This window comes from Stenella coeruleoalba (assembly GCF_951394435.1).
Source record: "Stenella coeruleoalba genome assembly, chromosome: 11".
Taxonomy (NCBI): Eukaryota; Metazoa; Chordata; class Mammalia; order Artiodactyla; family Delphinidae; genus Stenella; species Stenella coeruleoalba.
Genome location: NC_137157.1, coordinates 64,300,121 through 64,318,225, shown reverse-complemented (window position 1 = coordinate 64,318,225; position 18,105 = coordinate 64,300,121). Strand labels below are relative to the sequence as shown.

The following is an 18,105-nucleotide window of genomic DNA, read 5'->3' as shown; positions in this document are numbered from 1 at the left end:
CTCGTGGCACAGCTAACTGAATTAAATGTATGTAAGATATCTTGTATCTTATATCTTAATTAAGTTACATGTGTATTACCACCTTGCCTATAATTCACATGGATCCAATAAACTGTTAATTGGCTATTAAGGTTCAAAATACAGTTATACAACACACCATTTTTACCTTCAGATTGTGTATTTGAAGCTGGTAAGTTATCTGGCTGATGTGAAAGAGAGTGGTGATGTTGGGGTTGATGGAGAGGATCAGAATCTTTGGATCCAAATGCAACAACATCTGGGGTATAAGATGATATGGAAAACACATTGTGGGACAACTGTTCCTGGGCAGTTAAAATGCTGGCCAATCCGGATGATGAAGTATCAGAGCCAATGATCTGGGTTGCACAAGAGTTTCCATTTTTAAACAGTGAGTCTTTCAAAGTATTCTTACTGGAACTAAGACACCGAGACCTAGGAAAAGAAGAATAAAACTTCAATATCAAATAACAAAATGTAGAATTAAATTCATTTGAAGAATGTTTCTGTGACTCACAAGTGTAAAGGAAAGTGTGTGGTGGGTTTGGCTACAGAAAACTGTTTCCCTGTGACCATCTGTAGAAGCTGTCTGTAAATCTCTCGTTCTTCCTCTTGAACTGTCTATAAAAGAAAAAAAAAAAATCTTAAATACATGCAATGAGGCAAATGTTTCCCAAAGTAGTATCTAGACTCCCAGAAGCTCTGTCAAAGCTCTGGCAGCGTCCTCACGATAATTAAGAATTATGGTTCATTAATAATACTCTAGAAAATTATAAAGTATACATAAGAGGAGTTGAGTGAAGCAAATACCAGACAGTATATTTTGGAAAATTATGGGGCATATACGTAAATACAGCATAGAGAAACTACAGGATATGAAAACAGAAGGCCACTTTTGTGTCACTTATAGAGTGCCAGAAATAAAACATTTGAGGACCTCTAAATAGGACTCCAACAAATCCCTTGACTCCTAATACCTGTTAGAAAAACCACGAGGAGGTAACCAGAACAGTCAAGTGGGATATCTTGCTAAAGTTTCCTATTCTATCCAATTTTTAAGAGTGTAAATATTTTCCAGAGATGGTTTTCATTATTTACTTTTCTCCCCCCTCAAGTCCCAATACTGAATTTAGGGAAAAGCACATACTCTACATCTACAACATAATTCACTTATTGACTTAAACACCTACTACGCTCCAGTCACTAAGATACCGCACTGAATAAAATAAAGTCCCTGCCCTTGTGAAGCTTACATTACAGTTGAAAGACTGACAAATAAACTAGTCAAGTAGTATGAAGAAAATGAAAGATAAGAGAATAGAAAGCGATGGAGGAGGAACAGCAAGAACAGGTAAGACCTTTCTAAAAAGGTGATATTTCAATAAAAACCTAAATGAAAGGAAGAAATCAGTCATAGAAATTTATAAACAGTATTCCAGGTAGAGTCAGAGCAAATGCAAAGGCCCTGAGACAGAAATATGCTTGATGTGTTCAAGGAATAGTAAGGTCAGTGTGAATCAGGAGAAGAATAATAAGAAATGAGGTCACTTAGCAGAGAACCAGATTACATAAGGACTTGTAACTATAATCATATAATCATGGTAAAGTATCTACTCTGCACAGATCCCCTGAAGCAATGGGCTGCATTCATTAAATAACATGCCCCAGCATTTTCAAAATCTTATATAGAGTTTAATACAAGCACCAATCTTCACAAAATAATTTTAATACTTTGTGTCAGTGCTAGCAACATCCTACACTGTGACATTTCAATATGCACATAAGCATTTCATTCAGTTTCAAATGTTTGTTAAAAGCACAGTGAAGGGACTTCCCTGGTGGCGCAATGGTTAAGAATCTGCCTGCCAATGCTGGGGACACAGGTTCAAGCCCTGGTCCGGGAAGACCCCACATGCCGCAGAGCAACTAAGCCTGTTCGCCACAACTACTGAGCCTGCGCTCTAGAGCTCATGAGCCACAACTACTGAGCCCGCGTGCCGCAACTACTGAAGCCCACGTGCCTAGAGCCCGTGCTCCGCAACAAGAGAAGTCACCGCAGTGAGAAGCCTGTGCACTGCAACGAAGAGTAGCCCCCGCGTGCCGCAACTAGAGAAAGCCCGTGCACAGCAACGAAGACCCAACACAGCCAAAAATAAATAAATAATTAATTTTAAAAAGCACAATAAATAAAGCAATTATCTATGCAAAGGTAAAGAGACACTAAATTTTTTCTTCTTGAATCTTTTTTTTTGTACATAGTAAATTTCAATTACATTGTCAGTGTAATGTTACTGATCTAACAAGATACACCTTGTACTGTGCTGCATGACAACTCCTTATGAGAAAGAGCTATCCTTAAATCTGAATAGTTGAGTGATCAGAAAAGGTAGAACTAGTTGAGCATTTGGTGGCAAAATAGACCCAAGAGAAAAAACAAATTTGCAATATTCTATATGAAGAAAATACACACCATTATTTTATCCCTTAGACATTAATATTATATTCAAGATGATGGTGGTCGTCTTTTTTAGTGTTTGTGAAAAGACTGTCTACAGTATTAAAAACCATAATTAAAATAAATGCCTCTTTATTAAAACATAAATTGGCTATTATGAAAATTCTTCAAGTAGATAATATGAAGAATGAAGCATCATTACAGATTATTAGATTGTAAGAGAGATCTTTGCCAACCAACTCCACTGTGATCTATATACAGGAAAGCTGTGTTATCTGGCACTTTAATGACTGGAATTTTGAATACCCCTCCATGTAAATCTTGACTCCACCTTCCCACTACACCAAGTAACCTAATCCACAATACTATGGGGTTAACAGTATGTTGCTTTCAGGGGTGGTAAAATGGAAGGAGGGAAGGGAAACCGTAAGCGGAATACCACACCTGAGTCATGGATATTAACTCAATCATTTTAGTTCATTTTCACTGTCCCAACAAACTACATCTTAAAAAGCTCTGACTGTATTATCATAACATAGGGAGGAAAGTAAAGCAGACAAACTGGTGTAGGAGGTTACTCTGCATACCAAGGGAAAATAAAAAATATGCCCATCACTTAAAGACCTCCAGAGAACACCAAGAATAATGAGATAGAAAGGACCTTTATTTGTGGTACCCTAAACACTTCAACCAAAAGGGGAAACATGAGGTGGGGGGAAGAATAAATCAGGAGCTTGGGATTAACGTACATATACTACTATATATAAGATAGACAACCAACAAGGACCTACTCTATAGCACAGGGAAATCTACTGAATATTCTGTGGTAACCTATATGAGAAAAGAATCTGAAAAAGAATAAATATATGTATATATATAACTGAATCACTCTGCTGTAAACCTGAAACTAACACAACATTGTAAATCAACTATAATCCAATAAAAATTTTTAAAAAAAGACTTAAACCATAAAAAGTTAGAAACATTTCCCTCCTTCCTGATATCACATAGCGAAATGTTTTCTTGAAATAAATTTTTATACTTAGGACTTCCCTGGTGGCGCAGCAGTTAAGAATCTGCTTGCCACTGCAGGGGACATGGATTTGATCTCTGGTCCGGGAAGATCCCACATGCCGCGGAGCAACTAAGCACACATGTTGCAACTACTGAGCCTGCAGCTGCAACTACTGAAGCCCGTGCGCCTAGAGCCCATGCTCTGCAACAAGAGAAGCCACCCCAATGAGAAGCCCACACACTGCAACGAAGAGTAGCCCACGTGCAGCAACAAAGACCCAACGCAGCCAAAAAAAAAAAAAAAAAATTTTTTATACTTATAAATAAAACATGAATAAACCAAGGAGCCATTAAGCAACTCAGCTAATGCAAATTACAAGAAATCTAGATTAACTGAACGCAAAGAGTTGATTTTTTAAAATAATTTAACACACACAAAAGTCCCCCACAAATCTTTTTCCCCAATAAATATATCTTCAAAGAAAAGCTTCTGTCTGAGCCTGAACAACCTCAGTCATTAGACAACATAAAATGAACAGAAATAAATCCATATTCCAAATAATTATCTGAACTCCTTCAAATCCCATACTTTCAGTTTAAACTGATTTATGGTTTAAAAAAGAAATTACAGGGCTTCCCTGGTGGTGCAGTGGTTGAGAGTCCACCTGCCGATGCAGGGGACACGGGTTCGTGCCCCAGTCCGGGAAGATCCCACATGCTGTGGAGTGGCTGGGCCCATGAGCCATGGCCGCTGAGCCTGTATGTCCGGAGCCTGTGCTCCACAGTGGGAGAGGCCGCAACAGTGAGAGGCCCATGTACCGCAAAAAGAAAAAAAAAGAAATTACAGAAAAAAGGTTAAGAAGTTTTCACTGTTCTACATGTTTATTTGGAAGTTACAAGAATTTATGTTTTTTTTTAAATGATGCAAGGCACTTTTCTTCTTGGGGTTTCATTAAACAATAAAACACTGGGTATATTACATTTTATTTAGAATCATTTCGGACAAAGAAAGAACAGTCTAAGCAACTCTCAAAGTAACACATAACAGGGCTTCCCTGGTGGCGCAGTGGTTGAGAATCTGCCTGCTAATGCAGGGGACACGGGTTTGAGCCCTGGTCTGGGAAGATCCCACATGCCGCAGAGCAACTAGGCCCGTGAGCCACAACTACTGAGCCTGTGCGTCTGGAGCCTGTGCTCCGCAACAAGAGAGGCCGCGATAGTGAGAGGCCCGCACACCGCGATGAAGAGTGGCCCCCGCTTGCCACAACTAGAGAAAGCCCTTGCACGGAGAAACGAAGACCCAAGACAGCCAAAAAAATAAATAAACAAACAAATGTGGGGTTTAAAAAAAAAAAGAATTTTAAAAAAAGGAAAAACTGAAATTATAAAAAAAAAGAACACATAAGATTTGGCTTTACCAAAAGCAAATGCAAGATGCAAGGAGGTAAGTCACCTGAAACTTCAAACATAATCCTTTTTTGGAGCATCTGGTACTATAATGTAAAAAAAAAATTCTTTCTATGTACATAACATTAAACTATTTTCTACTGAGAAAGCAAATTAGGAAATTGAGAGGAAAGGAAGCTATAATTGGATAAAATGTTAAAGGAAGTTGGCTAACGTTATGTTTCAAACCTAATAGAGGACCAAAGAAAGTTTAGTAAGTATAAGGACAATTAGTAAAGTATGTTTTTCTTACCAAAAAAAGAAGAAAACCATCAGTGACATCTATAAGGCAGTCTAACATTTTAAAATGTTGCTCAATATGTAGCAGAGAAGCATGTCTGGAAGCAACATATAATTGAAAAGAAACTACTTGTGTTTTTACTATTTAACATTTCTATTGTCCCTAATATTTTTTTCTTTCCTAAACAGAAATATTTTTTTCTTTCCTAAACTCATCTTCTCTAACAGTGCTAAGAGAACCTTCTGTGATAATGGAAATGATCTCTGTTTGTACTGTCCAATATGGTAGCCACTAGCCATATATGGCTAATGAGTACTTGAAATGTGGCTAGTGTGACTGAGAAACTACACTTTTATTTAATTTGAATTAACTTAAATAGTGCACGTGGCTGGTAGTAACCCTACTGCAGTGGTCCGCAACCTTTTTGGCAACAGGGACCGGTTTCGTGGAAGACAATTTTTCCTTGGAATGGGGGGGGTGGGGGGTGGGGGTGGGGGATGGTTTCGGGATGATTCAAGTGCATTACATTTATTGTGCACTTTATTTCTATTGTTATTACACTGCAATATATAATGAAATAATTATACAAGTCACCATAATACAGAATCAGTGGGAGCCCTGAGCTTGTTTTCACTTGCCACTCACTGATAGGGTTTTGTGAGTCTGCAAGCAATTGATTTATTATGGTCTCTGTTCAGTCAAACCTCTCTGCTAACGATAATCTGTATTTGCAGCCGCTCCCCAGCGCTAGCATCACCGCCTCAGCTCCACCTCAGATCATCAGGCATTAGATTCTCATAAGGAGCGTGCAAACTAGATCCCTCACATGCGCAGCTCACGGTAGGGTTCGAGCTCCTCTGAGAATCTAATGCCAACGCTGATCCGGCAGGAGGCGGAGCTCAGGCGGTAATGTGAGCGATGGGGAGTGGCTGTAAATACAGATGAAGCTTCACTTGCTCACCGCCCACGGGCCACTCACCTCCTGCTGCGCAGCCCAGTTCCCAACAGGCCAGGGACCAGTACCAGTCTGTGGCCAGGGTGTTGGGGACCCCTGCCCTATTGGATAGTATCGTTCTTTAATGTTGCCCTTGAACCAGCCATCAGCCAAGTGGTGGTACAGCCACCATCTGCATATTTCCAAATTCTTCTTCCTCATGTATTATCTTCAAACCCTTTGTAAGACTGAACAGCACAGTGGTGACATGTTAATTCCGCAGATAGCTTTATATTCCTGAAGGTGTTAGACAACTCCAGAAGTAAGATTCATACACAATTCTCCTTCTTTAACGTAAGCAACAGATGTCTCTTGGAGATCCCAATATTTCCATGGAAAATAACTTTTCCTCCAGCTTATAAGCTCCCATCAATATTTTAGTCCAGGGGGAAAAGTAACATTTTAATCTGGATTATCTGTAATATCCAAGACTAAATATCTAAATAATCTGTTGAGAGTTTCATTTAATAAAGTTTGGTCCAATATTTCGTCTCGTGCATATAACACGGGTTACTCCTTATTTCTACACTACAGGTGACTTGCTTTTCACAGCAGATTATAGACCTAAAAACAACTGAGGCAAAATTCCCTGCATCTCTTGTTCCACAGGACAGGTTCAATCCTTGGCATCTTTTTGACACTGCAGAAGGAAAGATGAACCAGCTTCATGTCCTCCCTTGACCCAGCCTGTGGCCTGGAAGGTGGATTGGAAGGATTAAAGTATTGCGTCAGCCCAAGTCTTCAGGCTGGAAGTGGAGGTGAAAGGAGGAGGGGCTGAGTGGGCCCAAGGACTGGCTGGCTAGTGCGTGAATGGGGGGCTTACAATGAACACATTCTAAAGGGCACTGGTGATGCGAGCAGCAGCCACACGGGGCAGGGACAGGTTTGGGAGGCCTGTACCAGCTGCCATGCTGTTACCGTCTTGGTCCCCACAAGTCTCTCGGTACCCTGCTGGCTGCCTGCACTCTAGCACAAGCACAACCCCCACAGCTCCAGTAACTAAAAAAGAATTATTTATGTATGTAATAACTGATACACAGATCGTACTAAATTCAATGTTTCAAAAGGTACAGTGAAAAATAAATCGCCCTTTCATAACTGTTGCTCAGCTCTTATCACCAAATGCAACTGGTGCCAGTTTCTTGTCTATCCTTCCCCCTGATAATTATGATTTACTAGCTCTGTCATGCTCTGCTTGAATATTTTAGATTCAATACAAATTTAAAACCAAAAAATATACAGAATTTTAAACTATGTAACAAATAATCAAGTTTTGCCACCTAAGAGATCTTCACCGCCAAATTACATTATTATTTAGCACATAATGCTATATTCTTGACTCCACGGTCTGTAAGCGCCAATGGACAGGAACCACATAACCATGCTGTATAACAGAAGTCATACCTTCTAGACTCTTGTAGAAGAACTGGGCTGCAGGCTGGCCATTTATTAGTCGTGTGACCTCTGACCTTTACTTTTCAACTTTGTAAAATGTGGTTATTACCTCATCTCTACCTATTTCACAAGGTTAAAAGAATTCAAAACAATAATACATGTGGAAAGCACACTGGAAACTCTAATGCTATATAAGTATGAGGTCATTATTATTCATTTGTATCTCCAGAGCAACCAGTCCAAAGTTGACTAGATGCACAATAAATATTTAATTGAACAGGTGTAAGCACATCTCCTTATTGTATAAATTATATGTTATATATAAGGAATTGATTTTTTCTTAAGTTTACTGAATGAATATAACATAGTGTCAACACAACATCTTTCTTGTGGAGAAAGTTTATGATCTCAAAGATCTTACTCAAATGAAAGGATGTAAATTATTTAGCTGGCTTCTTGATTTTTCTTTTATATTGAGGAAAAATTATCCTAGTAAGAAGGGCAGGTATCAAATCCAGCAAGGTTAACAGCTTTGCCACATGAAACTAGAGCTTTAATAAGGGTCCAAAAGAGAACAGAGATAGTTTGATGTATGAGAAGCCACTTAGACAATACTGAAGATTAAGTGTGCTGTCCAACAGGAATAGAAGATGGTAAGAAAAATACTGAGGTCCTGCTAAAATATCTCCTTACTTTCTTTAGAAGAGATGCTGGCACTCAAAAAGAGCAATTAAGAAAGAAAAAAAACACAGAAAGGATTAATGGAATGGTTAATAAACATCTAAGTCAGAGGGAACACATGGCTGAATGTAGGGAGAGTCTAACTTTTAGTAGCTTTTGTTGCAGGTTTTCCTTACCTCTTCTGCTGTACTAATGTGTCGCCTCTGAGTTTTCTTGGGGCTCAAAAGATTTCGACGACATGAACCACTCCAAGATGGACTTGGAACAGGCTTAATAGGAAAAGATTTTTCATATGCAGACACATGACAGTGATGGTTTGACTTTCCTGTAAAAGTGTTTGATAATCCACTAAAAAAAAAAAAAAAGTTTGTAAAAGACAAGAACAGTAAGTAAAAGTCTAACCAGGTGATTATTTTCACTTTTAAGAAATAACAAAAACAAAAAATTAGCAGAATGACAGATGTACCCTGTGAGGGAAATACACAAGAAATGATACATGAGTTGCTGCATTAGGTTCTGCCACTTAGGAGGTCTTAAACTGCCAAACTATGTAATTATCAAACACCTAAAGTTGTATTTCTTAGCTTCGCCATCTATAAGTTCCTTTGGTCAGGAACCATAGACCTGTGTGGTATGACAAAAAGCCTATCAGATTAGACTTCTTCAGAAAACCTGGGTTCTAGGTATGCATCTGGGTTCTAGGTGTGCTAATACGCACACACTTTCTATTTACTCCCTCCAGTCCCCTCTCCCAGCCTTTTGGAGGGAATTACTTTAAGATTAAATATGCAAAGGTGGATAAAGCTGAAGCTTCTCAACTGTTTTTCAATTGAATTTAAGTTTCCTAAAAGACCAACAGAGGGCTCCCATCCTCCATTAAAAAAAAATAGAAGGCTTTTTTATGAGGCTGTATCGCTGTGACTGCTCCTCCTGCCCTCACTATCTACCTCTTCTGAAGGAGAATTTTGTTTTGTTTCTTTATACCATATATGCCTCAAATAATGGGAAAAATTGGCAAGAAAAATATTTTTGTGGACTCAAAATCCAATTTTATCTCTAAGGTTAGGTTAATAATTTAAAGGTTTTTTCTATGTGCTCTTTTTCAAATATCATTACCCAGCACAGGTACTTGTGCTCAATATAATTAATTTTCTTTCTTTCTGCTGAGGCTGAAGAGTAAAGTACATAGCTGACTAAGCTGAACTTATTGAAATGAATTCTTTAAATCAGTACATGTGGTCTGATCCAAATGAAATCAGACTAGGTCTAAAGAAAATTAAAAAGTACATCTACTCCCTCTGACTCTTCAATCTCTAATGTTTCCTATGTGTGTTAGAGTGGGGAAAGGAGCAAGAACTTGGAATTTCAGAAACACAGTTCTTTTCTTAGGATGGGTAGATGTGGTTAGGAAAAAATGGCAAGGGCAATATAATTTGCTTGGTAAAGATATAATGAATTCCCCACAATGTCTTTTGTATTTATTTTTCCTAGAGTGTGTGTGTGTGTTTAATGCAAAAGATTCTTCTTCCTAAAGAAACAGTAAGAGGGAATTTGCGATGCCAGAAAGCAAGGGTGCTACCAACAACTAACGAGGTTGAGTCAGACACAGACATAAGCCTGAAGGAACTTCCACTAGCCAAAGTTGTGAGAATGTAAGCATTCAAAGAATAATGATTGTAGTAGTGGATTAAAACACACTGAATCCATGACACTGAAAAAAGAACAGAAAAATTCATTTGAACCACATCAAGTGGCGATTAAAAACAAAAAACTTACTTTGAAAACCGGTAATGCAGAAGAAAGATCTAATCACATACCCTGCCTTCCCAGTAGGAGAACTATTTCAGGGTGACCAAACAGCCCTAACTAATGAGGTAAAAAGCTCTCCCTTATAGCAGAGTGCCAATTAATTAGTGTAAAAGAAATGATAAAATTAGAAAAATATTACTTCATTAACTAGTAAAATTATTATCAGGTCAAAGGAAGTCAAAAGGTACAAACTTCCAGTGATAAAACAAGTAAGTCATGGGGATGTAATGTACAGCATGGTGACTATAGTTAACAATACCGTATTTCATATTTGAAAGTTACTGAGAAAGTAGATCTTAAAAGTTCTCATCACAAGAAAAAAAATTTTTGTAACCATGTATGGTGATAGATGTTAACTAAACTTATTGTGGTGATCAATATACAAATATTTCATCATTATGCTGCATACCCAAAACTAATATAATGTTATATGTCAATTATACCTCAATTAAAAAATTACTATCAGCTAAGGATTATCAACTGATATTAATAACTCCTAGGCTGATGTGAAACTGGTTGTTCATAAAAGTAACATCATTTAGATTACATTCTAGTCACAAGGGGGAAGAAAACCTAACTGTACAATTAAGGACCAGAGCGCTATCACTCTAATCTAGAGGTCAATCCAGCATCACTAATGATAGGACTGTAGGTTTTCTAATATGATGTAACACAGCATCAGCTTTTATTAAAGTCAAAAATCTAGTTTATAAAATATACAGAGGATAGAGGACAAAATCATACTATGGGAAAGCAACTTGTCAAATCCAAAAGGTGGAACATTATGCAGAAAAAAGTCATGTCATTAAAAAAAGGGGCTGCTGTTCAAGATTGTAAGAGACTTAAGGGTGATAAATACCAGATGCGATTTTAAACTGCATACTGCCTTGGACAAACTAGCTGTAAAGGATACTTTGGGGTCAACTAGGAAAACTTAAATATAACTTATTCAGTGTATAAGATAAAATTTACTGAATGAAAAAGAGAAGATGACTGACTGAAGAAGATTACAAAAGAGTATGCACAATATGAACTCATTTTTGGAAAAAATTGTGTGCAAACAGAAAAATATCTGGAAGGATATGTACTAAGACATTACAAAGGTGACCTCTGACTGGTGGGAATATGATGTTTTTATTGTTTATTTGTGCTTATCTGTATTTTCTGATTTTGTACAAAGCATGCGCACTGTTTCTGTAATAACATTAGTTAAAAAAATAACAGCATGGCATTATTGAGGAAAAAAAGCAACTTGCCAAATGATGCATACAGAATATCTTTAATGAAGATAACATATTATACATTTTATAGTATTACACAGCATATATATCATTCTATATCTAAGCAAGAGAAAGTGAAAAGAAACAAGCATAAGAAAAGATCTGGAAGGAAACACATGAAGGGGAAGGGAGTAAGATTGTGAGTAGTGGTCAAGGGATCTTTGGCTTTATTGGCAATGTTTTAACTTTTACAATGTGACTGTGTTAATGAATTCTTATGTAATTTTTAAAAATATTAAGAAGTGGGGAAGACAATCCCTGGGAGTACTCACACATGTTTCCAGAGTCCATGTGCTGATAATCATAAAATAAAATAAAAACCATCTTGTTGGTTTTAATCAGCACCAGAAAGCTTAGCTTTGACTAAGCAGGAAATTGAATCATCCCACATGCCTAAAACCATCACCAGAGTAATATTTAAGAAGTCATAAATACCATATTAAAAAAGAAATATTTACTAATATAATAAAGTACTTGAGGGAAAAGTTTCTAAGCCAAACCTCATCTGCCTTTAATAATCAGTAGAAGTTTGGTGAGGGAATAAGCAAGGCTTATAAGTTAGGCTAAATATGATCAAGTTCTTTATGAGTCTAATTTTACAACAGAAGTAGTTGACTAAGGTGTAAGGTTGCTTTGGTTTAAGTCAGGTCTCCGCTCACACGAGAGCCTACAAAATGTGCTGGTTTCTTTGCTACCGAAGTTGCAGAAATTGATCAATTTTCACTTTAAGGTTCAAAATAGCCATATTGATTCTGAAGGGTCCCAATACACTCATATCCACCAAGATTTCCCTAAAAATTCTCTCCCTCTAATTATAAGATTTGGCTGTCACCAAAATCCAGCACAAGATAAATTAAAAGTTGAAAGTTCAAAATGAATTTGTCCGTATCTCTATGGTTTAAAGTTCAAAAGTGGTGTTTGTTACTTTTTAAAAATGCCAATGTAACAACTATCTTATAGCCATTTTCCCTTATATTGGAGGAAGAGCTTGTGAACTGAGCAGCCAGAATACTTACCTTGAGGTCTTTCGGGTTTCGAGGTAAAGACTTCGGCTGTTTCTTGATTTTTGTAAAGTTGAACCTGATGCTGGAGTGGAATTTCTCCACTGGCCATTTGCACTCTGGCCAAAGGTTCTTAGGTCTCCTGAGCCAAGAAAACTGTCTGAGGAAGGGTTGTCTAAAAGAATAAAAGTTTGAATAAATTAAACAAATACCTATACTTGTTCTCCATATGACTGCAACCATGTCCAACATTGTATTCCAAAGTAATGTGGCATATCACCATGTCTCTAATGGAAGAAAGATCCCGGTGTCAACTGCCAGTAAAGTCTGCAGTAAGGGAACTTCTACAAACTATAATTGATTCAGCCATACTAACCTGAAAATTGATGAAGGAGCTGAATCCTGCCACAGCCATGTGCCTTATCTGCATCAATGTGACTCCGTGGTGTCCACCAAAAGTCAACATTTTACCCCAACTATATCTTGCAAGCACTCCCAGGCCTGGGCCTGAAAGAAGGTAGGCCAGACCAGTAAGAAAGCAGGTGGAGGGCCAAGGAGAATTGTAATTCAAATGAACAACAGTTATTGCTTAATAAGCAGCTGGTGTCACTTTCTTGTTTTAATTACCGTGTTCACGACTCAGGGGCTCTGTCTAAGAGCAGAGATAACCTAATTGCTGCTTATTCTGGCCGGCTTATGGCAGGAATGACCCGTCATTATGCATTTGGTTCTGGTATGATAACCTTCAGTCACTTAATGTTATAATCATCAGACATATCAATACTCGGATGCTTGCTATTGCAATCAGACTAAGCGAGGTTTAATTATTATTTGAATTTTCTGACTTGTGGCTTACAAACTGGGTGTAAATTTGTAAGTTTCAGCTAGGAGTAGAATAATTTTTATAGCCTCCTCTCTCCATCAGCAGGATGGGACAATTTAAAACAACACCTTCAAAATAACTTCAGATGTTAGGCTATGTAACTGAGGAGCACCAGTAGAAAGACAAAAATTTAACTCTCTACTCCCTGAATTTTTGTCTAATGCCAACATCACTTTGAGGATCCTCTTTCAAAGCATATTACTATGGAACTTTGCACAATATTATGTATTTATGTTATTTAAACTATTTAACGTAGCTTTTGATACTCTATCCAAAAAGTTTGGCAGCTGACAAAAGTATCAGTTTTGTATTGTATTGGAATTTTTTTTTAAAGCTGATCAGGATTATCAGAATTTAGGCTAAATAAGATGGAAAAAAAGCAGCAGTCAGGGGTGGTATTAGTACCAGTTGATGCACCAGTGGATGACCTAATTTACTTTCAAAATGAATTACAACCTTTTCCCTTTGTAATCAACAACTATGCTTGACATCTATTACTATTACTGTAAAAATAAGAGACGTGAGGCTAATGAAAATGAGTTTCATTAAAGGACCAGAAAATCATTATCTTTAAGCAAAGTAATAACAGTAGAAATCTTCCTCTCTCATACTTTTTTTTTTGTTAAAATTTGATTAGGGAATGATCTAACTAGAGATGTCTACTTGAGGAATAAGTCTACCAAAAAATGCAAATTTGAGACCAAGGATAAACCAGAGTAGCCCCCTCAGTGGCATCTGACAGAGGTTTGGGCTCTAAAATTCAAGGGAAAAGCACAGGATCAGGCAATCTGTTTCACCAGAATAAGGTGGTTCCATCCCCACTCAATGAAATCACTGAACAGTGCTCTACTGCTGATGGGATCAAGCAAAGCTAGAAAGGGACCAACAGGAGGCTGCACTCATTCTTTTTTAGTTGACAGTTTATCCCAGTATTCTGTCATCATTAAGAAGTCAGATTGCAAATGTCACAAATAAGATTACTTACGTGTACATACACACACATAGAACTATAGGGAAATACACCAAAATTTTAACTTTGGTTGTGTTCCAATGATAGAATGATGGGGATTTTTTCTACTTTTCTCTACAAATTTTCTACAATGACAGGTAGTAATTTTATGGACATAACGAAATTTTATATTTAAAAAAAAGTGTGTCAGGCAATCACTTAGTATGAAAGTAACCATCAGTTGCTCCTGTTAACTTTCAGATTTATTTAGTTATTATGAATACAGGATGCTTTAATTCATCTTACCTACTAAATGCCTATTTGGCAACCTAATTTAACATGTTTTCCAAAGATAAGACATTGACAATGATTCTAAGCTTGAGCAAAATCATTTTTTTTTGCATCTTAAGCTACTTTTCTTTAAGGTTTAAAATGTTTTAATTTTCTTTTCAATTGTGCCCTTAATAAAATCAAGAGGTCTTCAAGTCTGACCAGCACTAAGTTATTAAAGTGATAATGTTGCATTTTCTCTGCTTTCTAAATTAAAAAAAAATGTTTTTAACAGTCTAATCTTGAGATTAAGAAGCAAATATTTAAAAAGCTTGATACAGAGAGGCAGATCTAGTAAAGTATAAATGGGAAGCTCCAGACTCTAGGTTCTGAAGTTTGAGTTTTTCCTGTGTTTGTTTTCATCTTAGTGGAGGAGAGGATACTAAGGTAGGAGGGGAGACAAAGACCAGTACAGTCAGAATGAGGAGGCTGAGGCAGGTAAACTGGGGACCCACATCTAGTCCAATCAAGAGGTAAGTCTCAAGGTGACTGACCACAGAAATCAATGTGGAAATTATTGGAAAAGAATAGGAGATAAGAGACAATATTCTGCAGGACTTGTAATGAACAAGAATGGGTGTGGCAAAGGAACAAAGTTAAAAAAGTACACAGTAAAAAGATCTGAATTAAAGTCTTTATTATAAGAAAAAAGTATACAGACCCTTGGCATTCACAGATTGAAAGTTCTGATTGTCCGTGAGCAACCTAAAAGGTCTGTGGCATGTCCTAAGCTTGCTTGGTCAGGGGCTAAACTTGGCAGAGGCATAAATCTGAATCCTCTGCTTCAGGCTGTATTTTAGAGAATGAATCTAATAGCTCAACAACCCCATTTCAATATGGTTTTATTATTTGCAGTTGGTATTCTCTAGTCATCACCATGTATAAAGTAACTGTTATGAATTTTTTTCTTTTCCTAAAAAAATGGACTTCAAGTGAGAGATAAAAACTCTGGCATAAGATTTTGATATAGGGATCAAATTGTGGCATGAGGACAAACAGAAAAAATATAACCCTCAAGAATCATGTAACTGAGTAGAAAGCCAGCACTCTGGTTAAATACCACCACAGTCAAAAATATAGGGACCTGAGACGATCTCAGAAATATCCTTTGTGAGTATCAAGGGTCCACTGAAATTTAAAAGAAAAAAGCTAAAACAAATTATTTTAAGTCATGTTATTTATAATAGCTGAAAATGGAGAGGGTGAATGGGACCTAAACCATAGACAAAATGAAGGAAATGAAGACACAGGCCCATTATCCTAAATCACAGGCCCCTGGATCCAGTTGTGTTTCTACATTAAAAATTTTGGTGATTTTACAAAGATAACCTGGTATATACTATGTAGCACTTCTAAGTATAACCTGAAGCAGCACCCTGTTATCAAACATACTGATATGTCTACAGTAAAATGTGTAAATATTCATATTTACAGAGATAAATAAAAGACAAAACATTTAAATGTCAGTTAAATGTCAGTTCGTGTAGCTTTTGCCAAGTAATGAATTGAGCTCAGGTCAGGTTTTGATGTCAAATAAATTATGAAAATATTCTTTGGTTTTCAGAGCTTTTTGGATTTTGGAATTGCACATAAAGGACTGTGAATGTGCATATAAATTCCATGGATTATGAGAAATCAACAGAAAAAGGTAAATAAGAAGAATAACAGGTAAGCAGATAGAAAATTTAAAAAATATATATTGGGCAAAAAAAAATCATATTTCGAATCATACAATGTGTACATAGATATATACTCAGATAAAAAAACAGAGAAGACCACAGGGTTAAGTAAGAGTTGAGTTAGCCAGGAGACCTTGATTATAATTTTCTATATATGATTGTTTACTATTAAGCAATTACTTTAAACAAAAACCAAATATTCTGTCCAATGGTAAATCAGCATACAAAATTACAAGCAAACACAGCCTGAGTTCAAATGAAAATATTTTCCACTCAACTGTCCTTCCCCTATGATCAATACTAATAAGCTATCAAGCCATATTTCAGGCTCTCTGCTCATCAGAAAGGCCTTTTCAACAATAATGATGGCAGAGTTAACTTTCTGAAAAAATTAACTGATTTTTCTATACAATTATGCACATACTATGTGGACACCATTTCCCACCCCAGAAGAGGAAATCCAGTGCCCAGGGTAAAGTACCACCCACCTAAATGATATTTAAATATAATATAAATCTAAAAGAGCATCATACTAACGTCTTTTTAGGGGAGGAGATCTCATCTTGCTGACAAAGAATCCTGAGGAAGCCAAATAACAACAATAATTATTATTTGCATTTCATATTTATTATCTCAACTTATCCTTATAAAAATCCCATTGAAACAGGTTCAATGGTATGGCTAATATTCCCATACTTGGGTCAGGTGAGGAGATTAAAGCATGAGGAGTGAAAAGACTTTGGAAGACCACTATAATCTTCCTGGGTCATACTGCCAGGAGACTAACCAATAAAAAACTCTCAAGTTTCCCCAAGACAGAGCCAGATCATTGGAAATCCAAACCTTAGAAAGGGGGCAGATGAAAAGTCAGGCAGGCCAGGGGCTAGGAAAAGCCTAGAGAATGCTGACTTCTGTCATGGATCACAAGTTGAAAAGGCAAGCCCTTGAATATGCAAGCATGGCTGTGGCAGGTGCTAGACAGAAACATGTAGTTAACATTTCCTGCCCTAATGGAGGGACAAGCTTGGGTAGAAATAAATTTTCAGTATTTATGATTTCAAGCAGAATACAAATAGGCTAGCTCTGTGCTTCAAATCAGTATAAGTAACCTTTACACCACATACACATATCTAAAAAAAAAAAACCAAAAGCCAAAAACAAAGCTGTATTGTTTTTAACAAGGGCATAATAGACAAGTAGGAGAATGGATTCTAAAAAAAAAATCTCCCTTTAAAAAATATCTGGTTGAGACTAGATCAGTGAAGTATTATAGCAACCATACACAGAGAGCTCATTAAAATGATGTTTTAGTGGAGAAAATACCATTTTGCTTTTGACAATGTTTTCACTTTTAGAGACAGTAAACACAAACAACTTGCTAGGAAGAAGTCTGAAAGGTAGAAATGCCTTGACTCCAAGTAATGTGTCATACCTGAATAATAATTTGGATAAGCTGCACTTCTTGTAGAACAAGTATATGATCGGTCCAAATTTCCTTGCCTGGAAGGTAAAATCTAAACAAAACAAAAGTTTTTTCTTAAACCATATTTTTTACAATAAAACAAAAACTTACACTAGGAAAAATATATAATTAAACAAGATTATGACATATTTCAGAATGCAATATAATTAATTATAATTATATATATTATAAATAAATTAAGCTACATACTAGTAAGAAAGGAAAACATGATGAAATGATTAAGGCTTCAAGGGGAAAAATGGGCAAAATATCTGTTATACAACTTAATTCAAAGAATGCTCATTAGAAGGTAATACGTATTTAATATATCCTGTTCTCAAAGCCAGGTGTATCACATATCAAAGCAGCTGAAAAATCAACCTGGTTTTGATTCTCTTGATAACTTTACAGGACAGTTCTTAATCAGAGGTGCTGCTGCACCCCAGTACAAATCTGGAAATGTGTAGA

The 18,105-nt window shown here is 36.7% G+C and overlaps 1 protein-coding gene across 4 annotated transcripts in view; it reads right to left on the bottom strand.

Moving 5' to 3' along the window:
- SENP1 (SUMO specific peptidase 1) overlaps nt 1-18,105 on the bottom strand; it is a 62,924-nt gene that overhangs the window by 37,173 nt on the left and 7,646 nt on the right. For 3 of the 4 annotated variants that reach the window (XM_079936777.1, XM_079936780.1, XM_079936779.1), the window contains exons 4-9: nt 17,608-17,689; nt 16,713-16,754; nt 12,350-12,509; nt 8,421-8,592; nt 536-639; nt 167-453 (exon numbers count right to left, since the gene is read on the bottom strand). In XM_079936777.1, coding sequence (XP_079792903.1) covers nt 167-453; nt 536-639; nt 8,421-8,592; nt 12,350-12,509; nt 16,713-16,754; nt 17,608-17,689 — 847 coding nt within the window. The remainder of the gene's footprint in view (nt 1-166; nt 454-535; nt 640-8,420; nt 8,593-12,349; nt 12,510-16,712; nt 16,755-17,607; nt 17,690-18,105) is intronic. The other variant, XM_079936778.1, reaches the window with a different exon arrangement.